The sequence below is a fragment of the Oncorhynchus kisutch genome, linkage group LG20 (assembly GCF_002021735.2).
Source record: "Oncorhynchus kisutch isolate 150728-3 linkage group LG20, Okis_V2, whole genome shotgun sequence".
Taxonomy (NCBI): domain Eukaryota; kingdom Metazoa; phylum Chordata; class Actinopteri; order Salmoniformes; family Salmonidae; genus Oncorhynchus; species Oncorhynchus kisutch.
The window spans coordinates 7022200-7038992 of NC_034193.2; the positions used below are offsets into that span (position 1 = coordinate 7022200).

At 46.1% G+C, this 16793-nt stretch overlaps 1 protein-coding gene across 1 annotated transcript in view; it reads right to left on the bottom strand.

The window, feature by feature from the left end:
- The window catches only part of micu1 (mitochondrial calcium uptake 1), a 149398-nt gene that overhangs the window by 84058 nt on the left and 48547 nt on the right, over nucleotides 1–16793 (bottom strand). The window contains 1 exon segment of the mRNA XM_031798895.1: nucleotides 6961–6972. Coding sequence (XP_031654755.1) covers nucleotides 6961–6972 — 12 coding nt within the window.

The following is a 16793-nucleotide window of genomic DNA, read 5'->3' on the forward strand; positions in this document are numbered from 1 at the left end:
TTAAATTGACCTCATTGGCTGATTGTAATATCAGAACTAGCAGCTTGTGACATATGCTACTGAGGCTTGAAGTCTCATTTACCACAGGTAGGTCAGTCCAGACAGAGAAAGAGAGACCTACAGTGCATTCAGAAGGTATTCAGACCCCTTGACTTTGTCCAAATGTTGTTACCTTACAGCCTTATTCTAAAATGGATTAAATCTACACACAATACCACATAACAAAGCAAAAACAGGTTTTAGAAATGTTTGCAAATGTATAAAAAAAATATACATATATATAATTTACATAAGTATTCAGATCATTTACTCAGTACTTCGTTGAAGCACTTTTGGCAGTGATTACAGCCTAGAGTCTTCTTGGGTATGACGCTACAAGCTTGGCACACCTGTATTTGGGGAGTTCCTCCGATTCTTCTCTGCAGATTCTCTAAAGCTCTGTCAGGTTGGATGGGGAGCGTCGCTGCACAACTATTTTCAGGTCTCTCCAGAGATGTTCGATTGGGTTCATGTTCTGGCTCTGGCTGGGCCACTCAAAAGAAATTCACAGACTTGTCCCGAAGCCACTCCTGCATTGTCTTGGCTGTGTGTTTAGGGTCGATGTCCTGTTGGAAGGTGAACCTTTGCCCCAGTCTGAGATCCTGAGTGCTCTGGAGCAGGTTTTCATCAAGGATCTCATTGCTCCGTTCATCTGTACTTTGCGCCATTGATTTTTCCCTCTATCCGGACTCGTCTCCCTGTCCCTGCGGCTGAAAAACATCCCCACAGCATGATCCTGCCACCACCATGCTTCACCGTAGGGATGGTACCAGGTTTCCTCCAGACGTGACACTTGGCATTCAGAACAAATAGTTCAATCTTAGTTTCATCAGACCAGAGAATCTGGTTTCTCATAGTCTGAGAGTCTTTAGGTGCCTTTAGTAAAACTCCAAGCGGGCTGTTATGTGCCTTTTACTGAGGAGTGGATTCCGCCTGGTCACTCTACCATAAAGGTCTGATTGGTGGAGTGCTGCAGAGATGGTTGTCCTTCTGGAAGGTTCTTTTTTTGGGGGGGGTGGGGGGGCAAGTACAGATATGATTAGATAGTACTCTACTAAACACCAGCCAGGTTTCCAGAGGATTGACTAGCAGAGCAGGTGTGCTGCTAATAACCTCTAGACATAAATATTCAGAGAGAGAGAGAGAGAGCGAAGGCAACCACATGTAAAGATGAATGAATCTCAGAGAAATGGTGTGTGTTGCTACCGACGTTCAATTAACAATTATGGTCACTAAGGATCAACAGCTGTAGGAGTAGATAACCAGGTGTGCAGTCAAATCACACCAGCCCAACCTGTGTGTGTGTGTGTGTGTGTGTATGTGTGTGTGTGTGTGTGTGTGTGTATGTGTGTGTGTGAGAGAAAGAACAACAAAGTCAGAGCTAGTGAGGGAGAGAGAAAGAGAGCGAGAAAGGAGGAGGAGAGAGGAAGGCTGATACACAACTGTCCTTGGAAGGTTTGTTCCAGCCGCTGAAACAGAATAAAAGTCAGTAGCTATAACAACTAAGAACTTGTGTGACGACAAGACAACAGGCATGTTGTTTCCATGGCAGCAGCCCCGTCAGCATTCCTTTGTGAGTGACAGGCGTCGCAACCAGTCACATGACAGATAGTGGTTGCCGTGGCATCACAGAGCGATAAAGGCCACAGGTGGTGTGTTTTATCAATCGAATAGAATCATTCTAGTGCTGGGATTCTATCATTCTAGTGCTGGGATTCTATCATTCTAGTGCTGGGATTCTATCATTCTAGTGCTGGGATTCTATCATTCTAGTGCTGGGATTCTATCATTCTAGTGCTGGGATTCTATCATTCTAGTGCTGGGATTCTATCATTCTAGTGCTGGGATTCTATCATTCTAGTGCTGGGATTCTATCATTCTAGTGCTGGGATTCTATCATTCTAGTGCTGGGATTCTATCAATAGAATCATTCTAGTGCTGGGATTCTATCAATAGAATCATTCTAGTGCTGGGATTCAATCAATAGAATCATTCTAGTGCTGGGATTCAATCAATAGAATCATTCTAGTGCTGGGATTCAATCAATAGAATCATTCTAGTGCTGGGATTCAATCAATAGAATCATTCTAGTGCTGGGATTCAATCAATAGAATCATTCTAGTGCTGGGATTCAATCAATAGAATCATTCTAGTGCTGGGATTCAATCAATAGAATCATTCTAGTGCTGGGATTCAATCAATAGAATCATTCTAGTGCTGGGATTCAATCAATAGAATCATTCTAGTGCTGGGATTCTATCAATAGAATCATTCTAGTGCTGGGATTTAATCAATAGAATCATTCTAGTGCTGGGATTCAATCAATAGAATCATTCTAGTACTGGGATTCAATCAATAGAATCATTCTAGTGCTGGGATTCAATCAATAGAATCATTCTAGTGCTGGGATTCAATCAATAGAATCATTCTAGTGCTGGGATTCAATCAATAGAATCATTCTAGTGCTGGGATTCTATCAATAGAAGAAAGGGGTTTCAATGGGCCAAAGACATAGAATGAGTAGAATGTTCTAGCCATTCTAATTCTATGTTCTGGGCTCTGTTCCAAGGCTGGAAAAATGCCCCCTTCCTTCTTGAGGTATCATTGATTGAACACTAGTGGCTTGGTGAAAGCACGAAGTAGCTTTGGAATTATAAAGCACAAGTGTACACTTTCAAAAGAACGTTGGAGAATTGGGATACAACCATAAATCACTGACCAAACACTAGAGGGTAGGTGAAAGCAAGATTCTAGTAGCTTTGTTTACCCAACCCAGTAAAAGTATTGGACCAGGGCCATAAGAAGCTATCCAGCAAGTAGAGATGAGTCATTTCCTGGGTTTAGATCACCCTGTGGTGCCACCATGCCGGCTGCAGAGAGGGGGAGCTATAACCTGCAGACCCGTGCCGCTCTACATACAGTACGGTCTCCCCTTCAGACACAGGCAAGGAGCAGAGCATGCTGGGAAAGAGCTACAGCAGCGCCAAAGCATTGGACAAGGCTGGAGAGAGCGAGAGGGTGACAGAGAAGAGGAAGATGGAAGCATAGAGGGGGTGAAGGGAGAGAGTGAAAGAGGGAGGGAAAGAACTAGAAGAGAGTGAGTGAAAGAGGGAGGGAAATAGTAAAGAGAGGGAGAGACGTAAACAGGGGAACAGGACTGTTGTCATTCAGCACTAACAGAGTAGAAGTTTCTTATTGCATCTCAGCTTGGCAAGTGTTGACGTTTGTCCTCTTCAAATACTTTGTTGTGACACACTCGAATTAGCACATGGTCCTGTGTGGTTGATCACACACACACACACACACACACACACACAGGTGTAGCAGGTGAAGTAATCCATGCCTTGGCACCAGTCTACCCTGACCCATATTGTTGCAGGGTGTTTCATTCTCCCTGAAAAGATCTACACGCAGACCTCCACTGGACAGGGCTGTGTACTGTCTCACTACCCTCCCTTCCTGCTAGGTCTCAGACCTCCACTGGACAGGGCTGTGTGTACTGTCTCACTACACTCCCTTCCTGCTAGGTCTCAGACCTCCACTGGACAGGGCTGTGTGTACCGTCTCACTACACTCCCTTCCTGCTAGGTTCCAGACCTCCACTGGACAGGGCTGTGTGTACTGTCTCACTACACTCCCTTCCTGCTAGGTCTCAGACCTCCACTGGACAGGGCTGTGTGTACTGTCTCACTACCCTCCCTTCCTGCTAGGTCTCAGACCTCCACTGGACAGGGCTGTGTGTACTGTCTCACTACCCTCCCTTCCTGCTAGGTCTCAGACATCCTTGTTCCTGCTCATGCTCCATATCTCTGGGTCTTGGTGTGTCTCACCGTGCTACAGGTTAAACAAGGCACATCCCTGCTGTTTAAAGGTCACCTAGCAGGTAGATCCTGTATCTAATCCTCTGGCCACAGGGAGGGTAACTAAACCTGTACCAACCCCTAGAGCAACAGGGAACGTGGCTCAACCCCTAGAGCAACAGGGAACGTGGCTCAACCCCTAGAGCAACAGGGAGGGTGGCTCAACCCCTAGAGCAACAGGGAGGGTGGCTCAACCCCTAGAGCAACAGGGAGGGTGGCTCAACCCCTAGAGCAACAGGGAGGGTGGCTCAACCCCTAGAGCAACAGGGAGGGTGGCTCAACCCCTAGAGCAACAGGGAGGGTGGCTCAACCCCTAGAGCAACAGGGAGGGTGGCTCAACCCCTAGAGCAACAGGGAGGGTGGCTCAACCCCTAGAGCAACAGGGAGGGTGGCTCAACCCCTAGAGCAACAGGGAGGATAGACCGTCATCTAGATTCAAACACAAAGAGCCACTCAAGAGACAGGCAGCAGCAGGTGTGTGTGTGATATATGACTTGCTGTATGTGTACACACACAAGCACTCTCCATCCGTCCCTGTTGTACTGGTGCAGAAGACGATGGCCCAGTATTTTATGCTCTGTATATTATTCTCTATATCTTAAACCATACTAGGCCGACTTTCCCGTTGATCACTAAACCTATTCCACTCTGACATCCACAGTGCCAAGAGTCAGTTGTGGAGGGTTTTGTATTACCATCCCAATGATTCCTGATGGAAATAGATCCATGTTTAATGCACTATTTGGTGCTTGGCCAGTGTTCTATCCTGCTGGGGTTGTGGTGAGGCCGTAGTCCCAAATTGCACCCTATTCCCTAAAATGGGTTCTGGGCAAAAGTAGTGCACTTAAGAGGGAATAGGGTCCCTTTTTGGGACACAACCCGTGACTTTGGTTAAGCACTTTACACTCTGCTGAAGTTGAGATGCAACTAGAGACCAGAGAAACAAAAGTAGTGCACTTAAGAGGGAATAGGGTCCCTTGACCAGAGAAACTTCTACAGTGTGTTTTTCCTCCTCACTGACAACTACACTACCGGTCAAAGGTTTTAGGACACCTACTCATTCCAGGGCATTTTTCCTTTATTTCTACTCTTCTTCTACATTGTAGAATAATAGTGACGACATCAAAACTATGAAATAACACATGGAATCATGTAGTAACCCCCCCCCCCAAAAAAAAAGTTAAATCGAAATATATTTTATATATTTGAGATTCTTCTAAGTAACCACCCTTTGCCTTGATGATAGCTTTGCACACTCTTGGCATCCTCTCAACCAGCTTCATGAGGTAGTCACCTGGAATGCATTTCAGTTAACAGGTGTACCTTGTTAAAAAGTTCATTTGTGGAATGTCTTTCGTTCTTAATGTATTTGAGCCTATCAGTTGTGTTGTGACAGGGTAGGGGTGGTATACAGAAGACAGCCCTCTTTGGTGAAAGACCAAGTCCATATTATGGCAAGAACACCTCAAATAAGCAAACAGTCCATCATTACTTTAAGACATGAAGGTCAGTCAATACAGAACATTTCAAGAACTTATAAAGTTTCTTCAAGTTCAGTCGCAAAAACCATCAAACACTATGATGAAACTGGCTCTCATGAGGACCGCCACAGGAAAGGAAGACCCAGAGTTACCTCTGCTGTAGAGGATAAGTTCATTACAGTTACCAGCCTCAGATTGCAGCCCAAATAAATCATTCACAGAGTTCAAGTAACAGACATCTCAACATCAACGGTTAATTGGAGACTGCGTGAATCAAGCCTTCATGGTCGAATTGCTGCAAAGAAACCACCACTAAAGGACACCAATAATAAGAGACTTGCTTGGGCCAAGAAACACAACCAATGGACATTGGTGAATGGATGATCTCCACATGTGTATTTCCCACCGTGAAGCATGGAGGAGGAGGTGTTATGGTGTAGGGCGCTTTGCTGGTGACACTGTCAGTGATTTATTTAGAATTCAAGGCACGCTTAACCAGCATGGCTACCACACCATTCTGCAGTGATAAGCCATCCCATCTGGTTTGCGCTTAGTGGGACTATCATTTATTTTTAAACAGGAAAATGACCCAACACACCTCCAGGTTGTGTAAGAGCTATTTGACCAAGAAGGAGAGTGATTGAGTGCTGCATCAGATGACCTGGCCTCCACAATCACCCGACCTCAACCAAATTGAGATGGTTTGGGATGAGTTGGACCGCAGAGTGAAGGAAAAGCAGCCAGCAAGTGCTCAGCATATGGGAGAACTCTTTCAAGACTGTTGAGAAAGCATTCCAGGTGAAGTTGGTTGAGAGAACGCCAAGTGTGTGCAAAGTTATCAAGGCAAAGGGTGGCTACCTTAGAAGAATATCAAATATATTTTGATTTGTTTAACACCTTTTTGGTTACTACATGATTCCATGTGTTATTTCATAGTTGTAATGTCCTCACTATTAATCTACAATGTAGAAAATAGTAAAATAAAGAAAAACCCTTGAATGAATAGGTGTTCTAAAACTTTTGACTGGTAGTGTATATATGGAAGATCTCCACGGGAGAGTGAAGTAGAGGCAGAGAGAGAAGTAGAGGTAGAGAGTGAAGTAGAGAGATTGAGGTAGAGAGTATGGAGGGAGGAATTAGAAGGAGAGAGAGATGGAGGTAGAGAGTAGGGAGGGAGGAATTCAAAGGAGAGAGAGAGAGAGAGAGAGAGGTAGAGAGTAGGGAGGGAGGAATTAGAAGGAGAGAGAGAGAGAGAGAGAGAGAGAGAGAGGTAGAGAGTAGGGAGGGAGGAATTAGAAGGAGAGAGAGAGAGAGAGGAGGTAGAGAGTAGGGAGGGAGGAATTAGAAGGAGAGAGAGAGAGAGAGAGAGAGAGAGAGGAATTAGAAGGAGAGAGAGAGAGAGAGAGAGAGAGAGAGAGAGAGAGAGAGAGAGAGAAGGTAGAGAGTAGGGAGGGAGGAATTAGAAGGAGAGAGAGATGGAGGGAGTTGGAGGTAGAGAGGTACAGTGAACAGAGTACACGGTTATCAGATCAGGCCTTGGTTCAAACACACACACATGCTGCTCGGGACACGCCCCATACCTGCCAGAAGTCCTGCAGAGAGGGAGGGGCGGATGGAGGGATGGAGGAGGGGAGAGGAGACAGCGAGGGAGGGGTTGGACAGGGAGGGAGAGGAAGGGATAGTTGATGAATAGGTAGGTAGGGGATAAGGGGGAGGGATGGTTGATCAAATGGAGGATTCGTCGGGTGGAGGAGGAGGAGGAGGAGGAGGAAGGGTTATTGGTTATATGGAGAAGATTGCCAGAGCAGGAGTAGATTCCACAGCAGTTACCAGAATAACAGCAAAACATTACAATAACATTACATTATAACAACTGATGGCATGGTCACAATGATATGAGGAGAGAGAAAGAGGGAGAGGGATACACTTGGACAGTGGAGGATTAAAGTCAATGGAACATTTGGTTTAAAAAACACAGGAGACCCAATTAGAAAATGTTAAAGCGCAATAGGGGAGTACCCAAACATACTAAGAGCAGTGGGGGAGTACCCAAACATACTAAGAGCAGTAGGGGAGTACCCAAACATACTAAGAGCAGTAGGGGAGTACCCAAACATACTAAGAGCAGTAGGGGAGTACCCAAACATACTAAGAGCAGTAGGGGAGTACCCAAACATACTAAGAGCAGTGGGGGAGTACCCAAACATACTAAGAGCAGTAGGGGAGTACCCAAACATACTAAGAGCAGTAGGGGAGTACCCAAACATACTAAGAGCAGTAGGCGAGTACCCAAACATACTAAGAGCAGTAGGGGAGTACCCAAACATACTAAGAGCAGTAGGAGAGTACCCAAACATACTAAGAGCAGTAGGAGAGTACCCAAACATACTAAGAGCAGTAGGAGAGTACCCAAACATACTAAGAGCAGTAGGAGAGTACCCAAACATACTAAGAGCAGTAGGGGAGTACCCAAACATACTAAGAGCAGTAGGAGAGTACCCAAACATACTAAGAGCAGTGGGGGAGTACCCAAACATACTAAGAGCAGTAGGGGAGTACCCAAACATACTAAGAGCAGTAGGGGAGTACCCAAACATACTAAGAGCAGTAGGGGAGTACCCAAACATACTAAGAGCAGTAGGGGAGTACCCAAACATACTAAGAGCAGTGGGGGAGTACCCAAACATACTAAGAGCAGTAGGGGAGTACCCAAACATACTAAGAGCAGTAGGGGAGTACCCAAACATACTAAGAGCAGTAGGGGAGTACCCAAACATACTAAGAGCAGTAGGGGAGTACCCAAACATACTAAGAGCAGTAGGGGAGTACCCAAACATACTAAGAGCAGTAGGGGAGTACCCAAACATACTAAGAGCAGTAGGAGAGTACCCAAACATACTAAGAGCAGTGGGGGAGTACCCAAACATACTAAGAGCAGTAGGGGAGTACCCAAACATACTAAGAGCAGTAGGGGAGTACCCAAACATACTAAGAGCAGTAGGGGAGTACCCAAACATTAAAAGCACAAACAATGGATAAATAAACAAATGTGAAAAAAATATGGTGAGGGATTTTATCACACACGAAAGGAGAGGAGAACTGAACTACCATTTTCCAATGAATATTTTTTAAGAGATACTACTAGTACTCAAGCAGATTCCATTGTGATATCACCCCCCCCCCCCAGACAAGGAGAAGCTCCATCCACTGGGAACACCCGCCCCCCCACTCCACCACCCTCCAACCAATCCCAATCTCCTCGTCTGAACCTCAGATTAGCATACTCTGACCATAAAGCTGCCCTCGACTCGGGAGTTTCAGCTCGGGGGAATTGTAGGTTACTGTAATTCTTACATTATTAATATTGCATCCCAGTCCAGTGGAATGGAGCGATTTCATAGGTTCTTGGCGAGGGAACGGGGGGAGGATGGCGAGAGGAGGGGGAAAGGAGGGCTGGATAGAAAAGTGAGTGAAGTGTAATTCTGTTGCCAAGCCAGAGGACGCTATCAGGCCAATCAGGTGCGTTGGTGTGTGAGTGGTGAGTGTGTGTTTGAGTGGTGAGTGTGTGTGTGTGTGTTTGCGAGTCAAGGGACTATCATCCACAGCTAGCCATGCATCATGTGTAGACTACTGTATAGTACAGAGAGAGATTTGCAAACAGAATGCCCAGAGATAGAGGTGACATATCGGCTAGGTAGGGATCATCCATCTAGAACTCTGGAATGTTCCATCTAGAACTCTGGAATGTTCCATTTCCAGTTGATAGAGGGGGGGTTAGCTTGGTTAAACCCATCTCAACTCTCTCTCTATACATTTTGATTTCTCATATACGCACACAAACTTGGTGGTCCAATACAGTGATTGAGAGAGAGAGAGAATGAGGGTCTGTGGTGGCTAGGCAACCTAGCCTAGTTAAACCAGTCTGAATGCTAAACCTCAAATGGTGAGAGAAGAATTCAGACTGGTTAACTAGGTTGTTGCTTTGCCACAATAGAGGTCTGTTTTTAACTCACTCAATCACTTTAGTACACCTCAAGCTGTTGGTATGGACATTATAATACCGTTTCATACCTCAAGCTGTTGGTATGGACATTATAATGCTGTTTCATACCTCAAGCTGTTGGTATGGACATTATAATACCGTTTCATACCTCAAGCTGTTGGTATGACATTATAATGCCGTTTCATACCTCAAGCTGTTGGTATGGACATTATAATGCCGTTTCATACCTCAAGCCGTTGGTATGGACATTATAATGCCGTTGGTATGGACATTATAATACCATTTCATACCTCAAGCCGTTGGTATGGACATTATAATACCGTTTCATACCTCAAGCCGTTGGTATGGACACTATAATACCATTTCATACCTCAAGCTGTTGGTATGGACACTATAATGCCGTTGGTATGGACATTATAATGCCGTTGGTATGGACATTATAATGCCGTTGGTATGGACATTATAATGCCGTTGGTATGGACATTATAATACCGTTTCATACCTCAAGCCGTTGGTATGGACACTATTCCATTTATATACGGTTATATTGTGGAGCGTGGATTAAACACATGACGGAGCTAGTTCTGGATCAGAGAGCATGAATGTGCAAACATATTGTAAATCGTCCTTTGTTGACTATTCATATTTAAATAGTAGTTAAATAGTATAATCTCGGTTTTGTTTGCTTATCTAAAATCAGTGCGGGGTTAGTGTCCTTGTCTGTGTAAACGTAAAAGGTGTGTGTGTGTGTGTGTGTGGATGTGTGTGTGTGTGTGGGGATGTGTGTGGGGATGTGTGTGTGTGTGTGTGTGTGTGGATGTGTGTGTGTGTGTGTGTGGATGTGTGTATGTGGATGGATGTGTGTGTGGATGTGTGTGTGTGTGTGTGTGGGGATGTGTGTGTGTGTGTGTGTGGATGGATGTGTGTGTGTGTGTGTGTGGGGATGTGTGTGTGTGTGTGTGTGTGTGTGTGTGTGTGTGTGTGTGTGTGTGTGTGTGTGTGTGTGTGTGTTTATTGAGCTGTGACACTTTTCTTCTTTTATTCTCCTGCTTTGTGTCGCTATGGTTACATAGAAAACACCAGGACGGCGTCCTATACCCTTTAAAGTGCACTACTTGTGACCAGGGCCCATAGGGAATAGGCTACCGTTTGGGACTCCCCCAGGGCACCTTCCATTCACCTTTACCGCATGAACAGAGATAAACACACAGTAGATATTGATCAACGAGATGGGACAATGGCTTGTGTTTCCAATATATTGGATATCTGTCAGAGTCTGAGGGTTATTCAAATGACCTACTGACAACTGAATAGACGGGGAGGTTGGGAGGGACGAGAGAGGGAAGGAGGGAGATGGAGGGTAGGGAAGGGGGGAGGAGAGAGTGTAAGAAAGGGGGAGGAGGGAGGAGAGAAATGTAGGGTAGGGAAGGGGGGAGGAGAGAGGAAAGGAGGGAGACGTAGGGAGGAAGGAAGGAAGTATAGAGAGGGAGAGAGGGAGAGAGGGAGAGAGAGGAAATACCTTGCCGCCGACTCGACTCTTTAATCTGTGATTTGTGTCTTGACGGTTTCTCGAACACATTAGTGATAAAGAGAGTGAGGGAGGGAAAGAAAGTTTCATAGCACATGATTGATAGATAGCAGGGTGATTATTCATTGAGGCCTCTGGGAGAACCGATGGGCCCCAATAACGAGGTTAAACACATTATTACTATTCATGTACTAACAATCTATTGATGACGGAGGGAGGGAGGGACAAGTGGGAGGGAGAGAGAGAGGGACAAGTGGGAGGGAGAGAGAGAGGGACAAGTGGGAGGGAGAGAGAGAGGGAGAGAGAGAGAGGGAGAGAGAGAGAGAGGAGGGAGAGAGAGAGGGAGAGAGAGAGAGAGAGAGAGAGAGAGGAGAGGAGAGAGAGAGGGAGAGAGAGAGGGAGAGAGAGAGGGAGAGAGAGAGAGAGGGAGAGAGAGAGGAGAGAGAGAGGGAGAGAGAGGAGGAGGGAGGGAGGGAGGGAGGGAGGGAGGGAGGGAGGGAGGAGGGAGGGAGGGAGGGAGGGAGGAGGGAGGGAGGGAGGGAGGGAGGGAGGGAGGGAGGGAGGGAGGGAGGACTGGCAATAGGTTGATCCTCACTGGGACTGTATGATATGTGGTGGGGATGGATGGTTACTCTGACAGCTAATTAACCACTAATTACTGTGGCAGAAAAATGAACTGCTTCCGTTGTCTCCGCATCGTAGATCAATGAAGACGTGTGACTGGAAGAGATCTACCAACAGGCATTATATAAAAGGGACCCAGAGCAAAACTAAAAGGTAGGGCTTGGAATTCAACATGGCGTTTTCTCTGGATCAAAATGGGGCTGAGGTGGTGGGCGTGGCGAGGGGGCGTGGCAAGGGCGGGGCACGTTCGCCGGCCAAAATCTTTTAGATGCCGCAGACAAAAATGTTGCTGTTTTAAAGCCAATTTCCTGCTATTCTACACATTTTGCCATGACTCATGGTATCGGAGGGACTCAAAACAAGGGCCACGTGCCATGACTCATGGTATCTGAGGGACTCAAAACAAGGGCCACGTGCCATGACTCATGGTATCTGAGGGACTCAAAACGGGGGCCACGTGCCATGACTCATGGTATCGGAGTGACTCAAAACAGGGGCCACGTGCCATGACTCATGGTATCTGAGGGACTCAAAACAGGGGCCACGTGCCATGACTCATGGTATCGGAGGTACTCAAAACGTGCCATGACAAAAATACCCCTGAAAAGCATCATTTTGGAGAACGAGATTCTCTCGGTCTATAGTTTTATTTTGGTGATTGTTAGTTCTCAAAGATCTTTTTTTGTGTGGTTTTTTTGCTCCATTATCTTGTCTATATACTTTATATCTGATATTAGCCTCAAGTTTAATCTTCACTAAATAAATATGCATTTTTAAAAAATAAATTACTGTAGCAGACAGCCCACCCCAGAACTTTTCTGTGCAGAAAAAAACCCTGGAGAAAGAATAAGAAAGGTGACAGGGGACAAGGATGGGTGTAGGTGGCTTATCTATGACCCTAACGTTGTTCTCTTATCTCGTCTAGGGCCATTACTCTGCTCCAAGGTCCACCCGTCAGCCTATAAATACCACTAAATAGACCATTATGGTCTGGTAGGCAGGTCCACTAGTTGAGTCTCTTAATGATCAAGTGTTACACAGTTAACTACACGTGGAGCAAAGCTGTTCTTTGAGACACAGAGCAAGGCAAGGCTGACGTTGGAACTTGTTCAGAGTTTGGTGAATCAGAGTTTGGTGAATCAGAGTTTGGTGAATCAGAGTTTGGTGAATCAGAGTTTGGTGAATCAGAGTTTGGTGAATCAGAGTTTGGTGAATCAGAGTTTGGTGAATCAGAGTTTGGTGAATCAGAGTTTGGTGAATCAGAGTTTGGTGAATCAGAGTTTGGTGAATCAGAGTTTGGTGAATCAGAGTTTGGTGAATCAGAGTTTGGTGAATCAGAGTGTGGTGAATCAGAGTGTGGTGAATCAGAGTGTGGTGAATCAGAGTGTGGTGAATCAGAGTGTGGTGAATCAGAGTGTTGTGAATCAGAGTGTTGTGAATCAGAGTGTTCGGCCAGAGGAGAGAAGACCGGTAACTAGAGAATACCGGAACAGAGATGTGGTACTCTTCAAAGTGCGTATTAGTGATGGACGGTCATGTCATGGGAGTTGTTGTTGGTTCTTTAACAGAGCCTCCTTTTGGGCTTTGCGATTCACCCTTCAGTCTGTCTGAGGATAGGAGGGAGGTGCTGTAGTCAAGGCAGGAACAGGGTTTGGTTTCTGAGTACAGCCCTTATTATTGATGGCAATTGACATCTTGTCCTGGGACATGTGGTGCTCAGTCTTTACACTCTCCCTAATATAGGCCACAGCTAGTTGCCACCCTTCTGTTGACTGGCAGGCATCCTTAGGGGACGGGGACAGGGACAGGGGTACGTCCGCCAACTGATTACTACTGATGGGATCAATTCATTACGATTTAATAGGATAAACTGACCCTACACTTGTCTGGCAGCTGTCCACATCTCCCCTCGTTCCCTAAAGCCTGCTGTCCACATCTCCCCTCGTTCCTTAACTTCTTGGATATAGGGGGCGCTCTTAATTTATGGATAAAAAACGTGCCCGTTTAAGCGCAATATTTTGTCGCGAAAAGATGCTCGACTATGCATATAATTGGCAGCTTTGGAAAGAAAACACTAAGGTTTCCAAAACTGCAAAGATATTATCTGTGAGTGCCACAGAACTCATGCTACAGGCGAAACCAAGATAAAACTTCAACCAGGAAATGGGCAGAATTTTTGAAGCTCTGTTTCCATTGTCTCCTTATATGGCTGTGAATGCGCCGGGAATGAGCCTGCCCTTTCTATCGTTTCTCCAAAGTGTCTGCAGCATTGTGACGTATTTGTAGGCATATCATTGGAAGATTGGCCATAAGAGACTACATTTACCAGGGGTCCGCCCGGTGTCCTTTGTCTAAATTGGTGCGTAATCTACAAGCTGCACGCAGTCATTGAGAGGAGAGAGGAGGCTTTCAACGAACGATATATCATGAAGACATATGTGAAAAACACCTTGAGGATTGATTCTAAACAACCTTTACCATGTTTCAGTCGATATTATGGAGTTAATTTGGAAAAAAAGTTAGGCGTTTTGAAGACTGAATTTTCGTTTTTTTTTTGGTAGCCAAATGTGACGCACCAAACGGAGCAATTTCTCCTAAACAAATAATCTTTCAGGAAAAACTGAGCATTTTCTATCTAACTGAGAGTCTCCTCATTGAAAACATCTGAAGTTCTTCAAAGGTAATGATTTTATTTGAATGATTTTCTGTTTTTTGTGAAAATGTTGCCGGCTAATGCTAACACTAAATGCTACGCTAGCAGCGCTAGCTGTTACACAAATGCTTGTTTTGCTATGGTTGAGAAACATATTTTGAAAATCGAAGATGACAGTGTTGTTAACAAAAGGCTAAGCTTGAGAGCTAGCATATTAATTTCATTTGCGATTTTCATGAATAGTTAATGTTGCGTTATGGTAATGAGCTTGAGGCTGTACTCACGATCCCGGATCCGGGATGGCTCGACGCAAGAAATTAAAGCCTGCTGTCCACATCTCCCTTCCTCCTTAAAGCCAGCTGTCCACATCTCCCTTCCTCCTTAAAGCCAGCTGTCCACATCTCCCTTCCTCCTTAAAGCCTGCTGTCCACATCTCCCTTCCTCCTTAAAGCCTGCTGTCCACATCTCCCTTCCTCCTTAAAGCCTGCTGTCCCGATCTCCCTCGTCCCTTCCTCCTTAAAGCCTGCTGTCCACATCTCCCTCGTCCCTTCCTCCTTAAAGCCTGCTGTCCACATCTCCCTCGTCCCTTCCTCCTTAAAGCCTGCTGTCCACATCTCCCTCGTCCCTTCCTCCTTAAAGCCTGCTGTCCACATCTCCCTCGTCCCTTCCTCCTTAAAGCCTGCTGCCCACATCTCCCTCGTCCCTTCCTCCTTAAAGCCTGCTGCCCACATCTCCCTCGTCCCTTCCTCCTTAAAGCCTGCTGCCCACATCTCCCTCGTCCCTTCCTCCTTAAAGCCTGCTGCCCACATCTCCCTCGTCCCTTCCTCCTTAAAGCCTGCTGCCCACATCTCCCTCGTCCCTTCCTCCTTAGCCTGCTGCCCACATCTCCCTCGTCCCTTCCTCAAAGCCTGCTGCCCACATCTCCCTCGTCCCTTCCTCAAAGCCTGCTGCCCACATCTCCCTCGTCCCTTCCTCAAAGCCTGCTGCCCACATCTCCCTCGTCCCTTCCTCCTTAAAGCCTGCTGCCCACATCTCCCTCGTCCCTCCTTAAAGCCTGCTGCCCACATCTCCCTTCCTCCTTAAAGCCTGCTGTCCACATCTCCCTCGTCCCTTCCTCCTTAAAGCCTGCTGTCCACATCTCCCTCATCCCTTCCTCCTTAAAGCCTGCTGTCCACATCTCCCTTCCTCCTTAAAGCCTGCTGTCCACATCTCCCTTCCTCAAAGCCAGCTATCCACATCTCCCTCGTCCCTTCCTCCTTAAAGCCAGCTGTCCACACCTCCCTCGTCCCTTCCTCCTTAAAGCCAGCTGTCCACATCTCCCTCGTCCCTTCCTCCTTAAAGCCTGCTGTCCACATCTCCCTCGTTCCTTCCTCCTTAAAGCCTGCTATCCACATCTCCCTCGTTCCTTCCTCCTTAAAGCCTGCTATCCACATCTCCCTCATCCCTTCCGCCTTAAAGCCTGCTGTCCACATCTCCCTCGTCCCTTCCTCCTTAAAGCCTGCTAGATGGCCAGCTGGATAGAACACCACTCTGTCATAAGGCCCTACTGATGCAACAAAAGAGTGAATGTCAAAGCCTTTTGAGAGAGTGGTGGTAAGTGTGTCTTTGGAGATGAACATTAGATTAGTAGTGGATGGGTCTGGAGCTGGGATTGTGGATATTGGCCGAAACAGCATTCATCTGCCAATTCTGTCTTCATTATATTAGCTCAGGATCTGGAGTCTCTCGAACTCACAAGCAGCAGCATCTTCGCAATTCGACCCCATTTGATACTGCCGTTTATAAACCCTTATAACCTTTAAAAAAATATATTTAAAAAATAACCTGCTTATTAAACTTCTTGTAAACCTGATAAAACTGTGATATTTAAAGAAAAAGTCCTGAATTTAAAAAGTAGCTTCAAAAGAGTTTTTATTTTGCAAATGATGTTATCTGAGCGGTGACCTTCACTTCCTTCACATCCTTCACTTCCTGTACTCCAGTGTTCCCTAATCATAGCCCAGGGGACCCCGAGCACTACACACCTTATAACACCAATCAACGCAAAGCTTTTGATTTGAATCAGGTGTATGAGGCAAAACCAAAACTGTGTCATCCCTTCAGGTGCCCGGGACCAGGACGATGAAACACTGCTCTAGAGAGTGATAGGTTATAAAACAACTGTTGAATCTCACAATGAAATATATTCCACATCAATAAACCCCCACCCTCCTCCCCTCTTCCCCATTGTAATTATAACTAACACAGTTCCATCCACTTAGGATTACTCTCTCACAGTTCACTCTCACAGTCTGAAAACAGAGGTGGAATGAGTTTTATGAAACGAGGTGGTGTATCACAAATGGAAACCTGTTCCCTAATAGACCACACTAGTTTTGTCAAGAGCCCTATGGATCATGATGAGGCATAGGGAGTCATTTGGGACACACACCTAGGTAATGAAAGACTGTAAGAGCTGGGACTTCAACAAGAGATCGGTAGGTACCTTTCTATTCACCCACCCGGGCTGCCATCCTTCCATTTGGCCATGGCCTGCTGCCCTCCCTCCCTGCTGCCCTCCCTCCCTCCCTCCCTCCCCGCTGTCCTCCCTGCAGCCCTCCCTCCC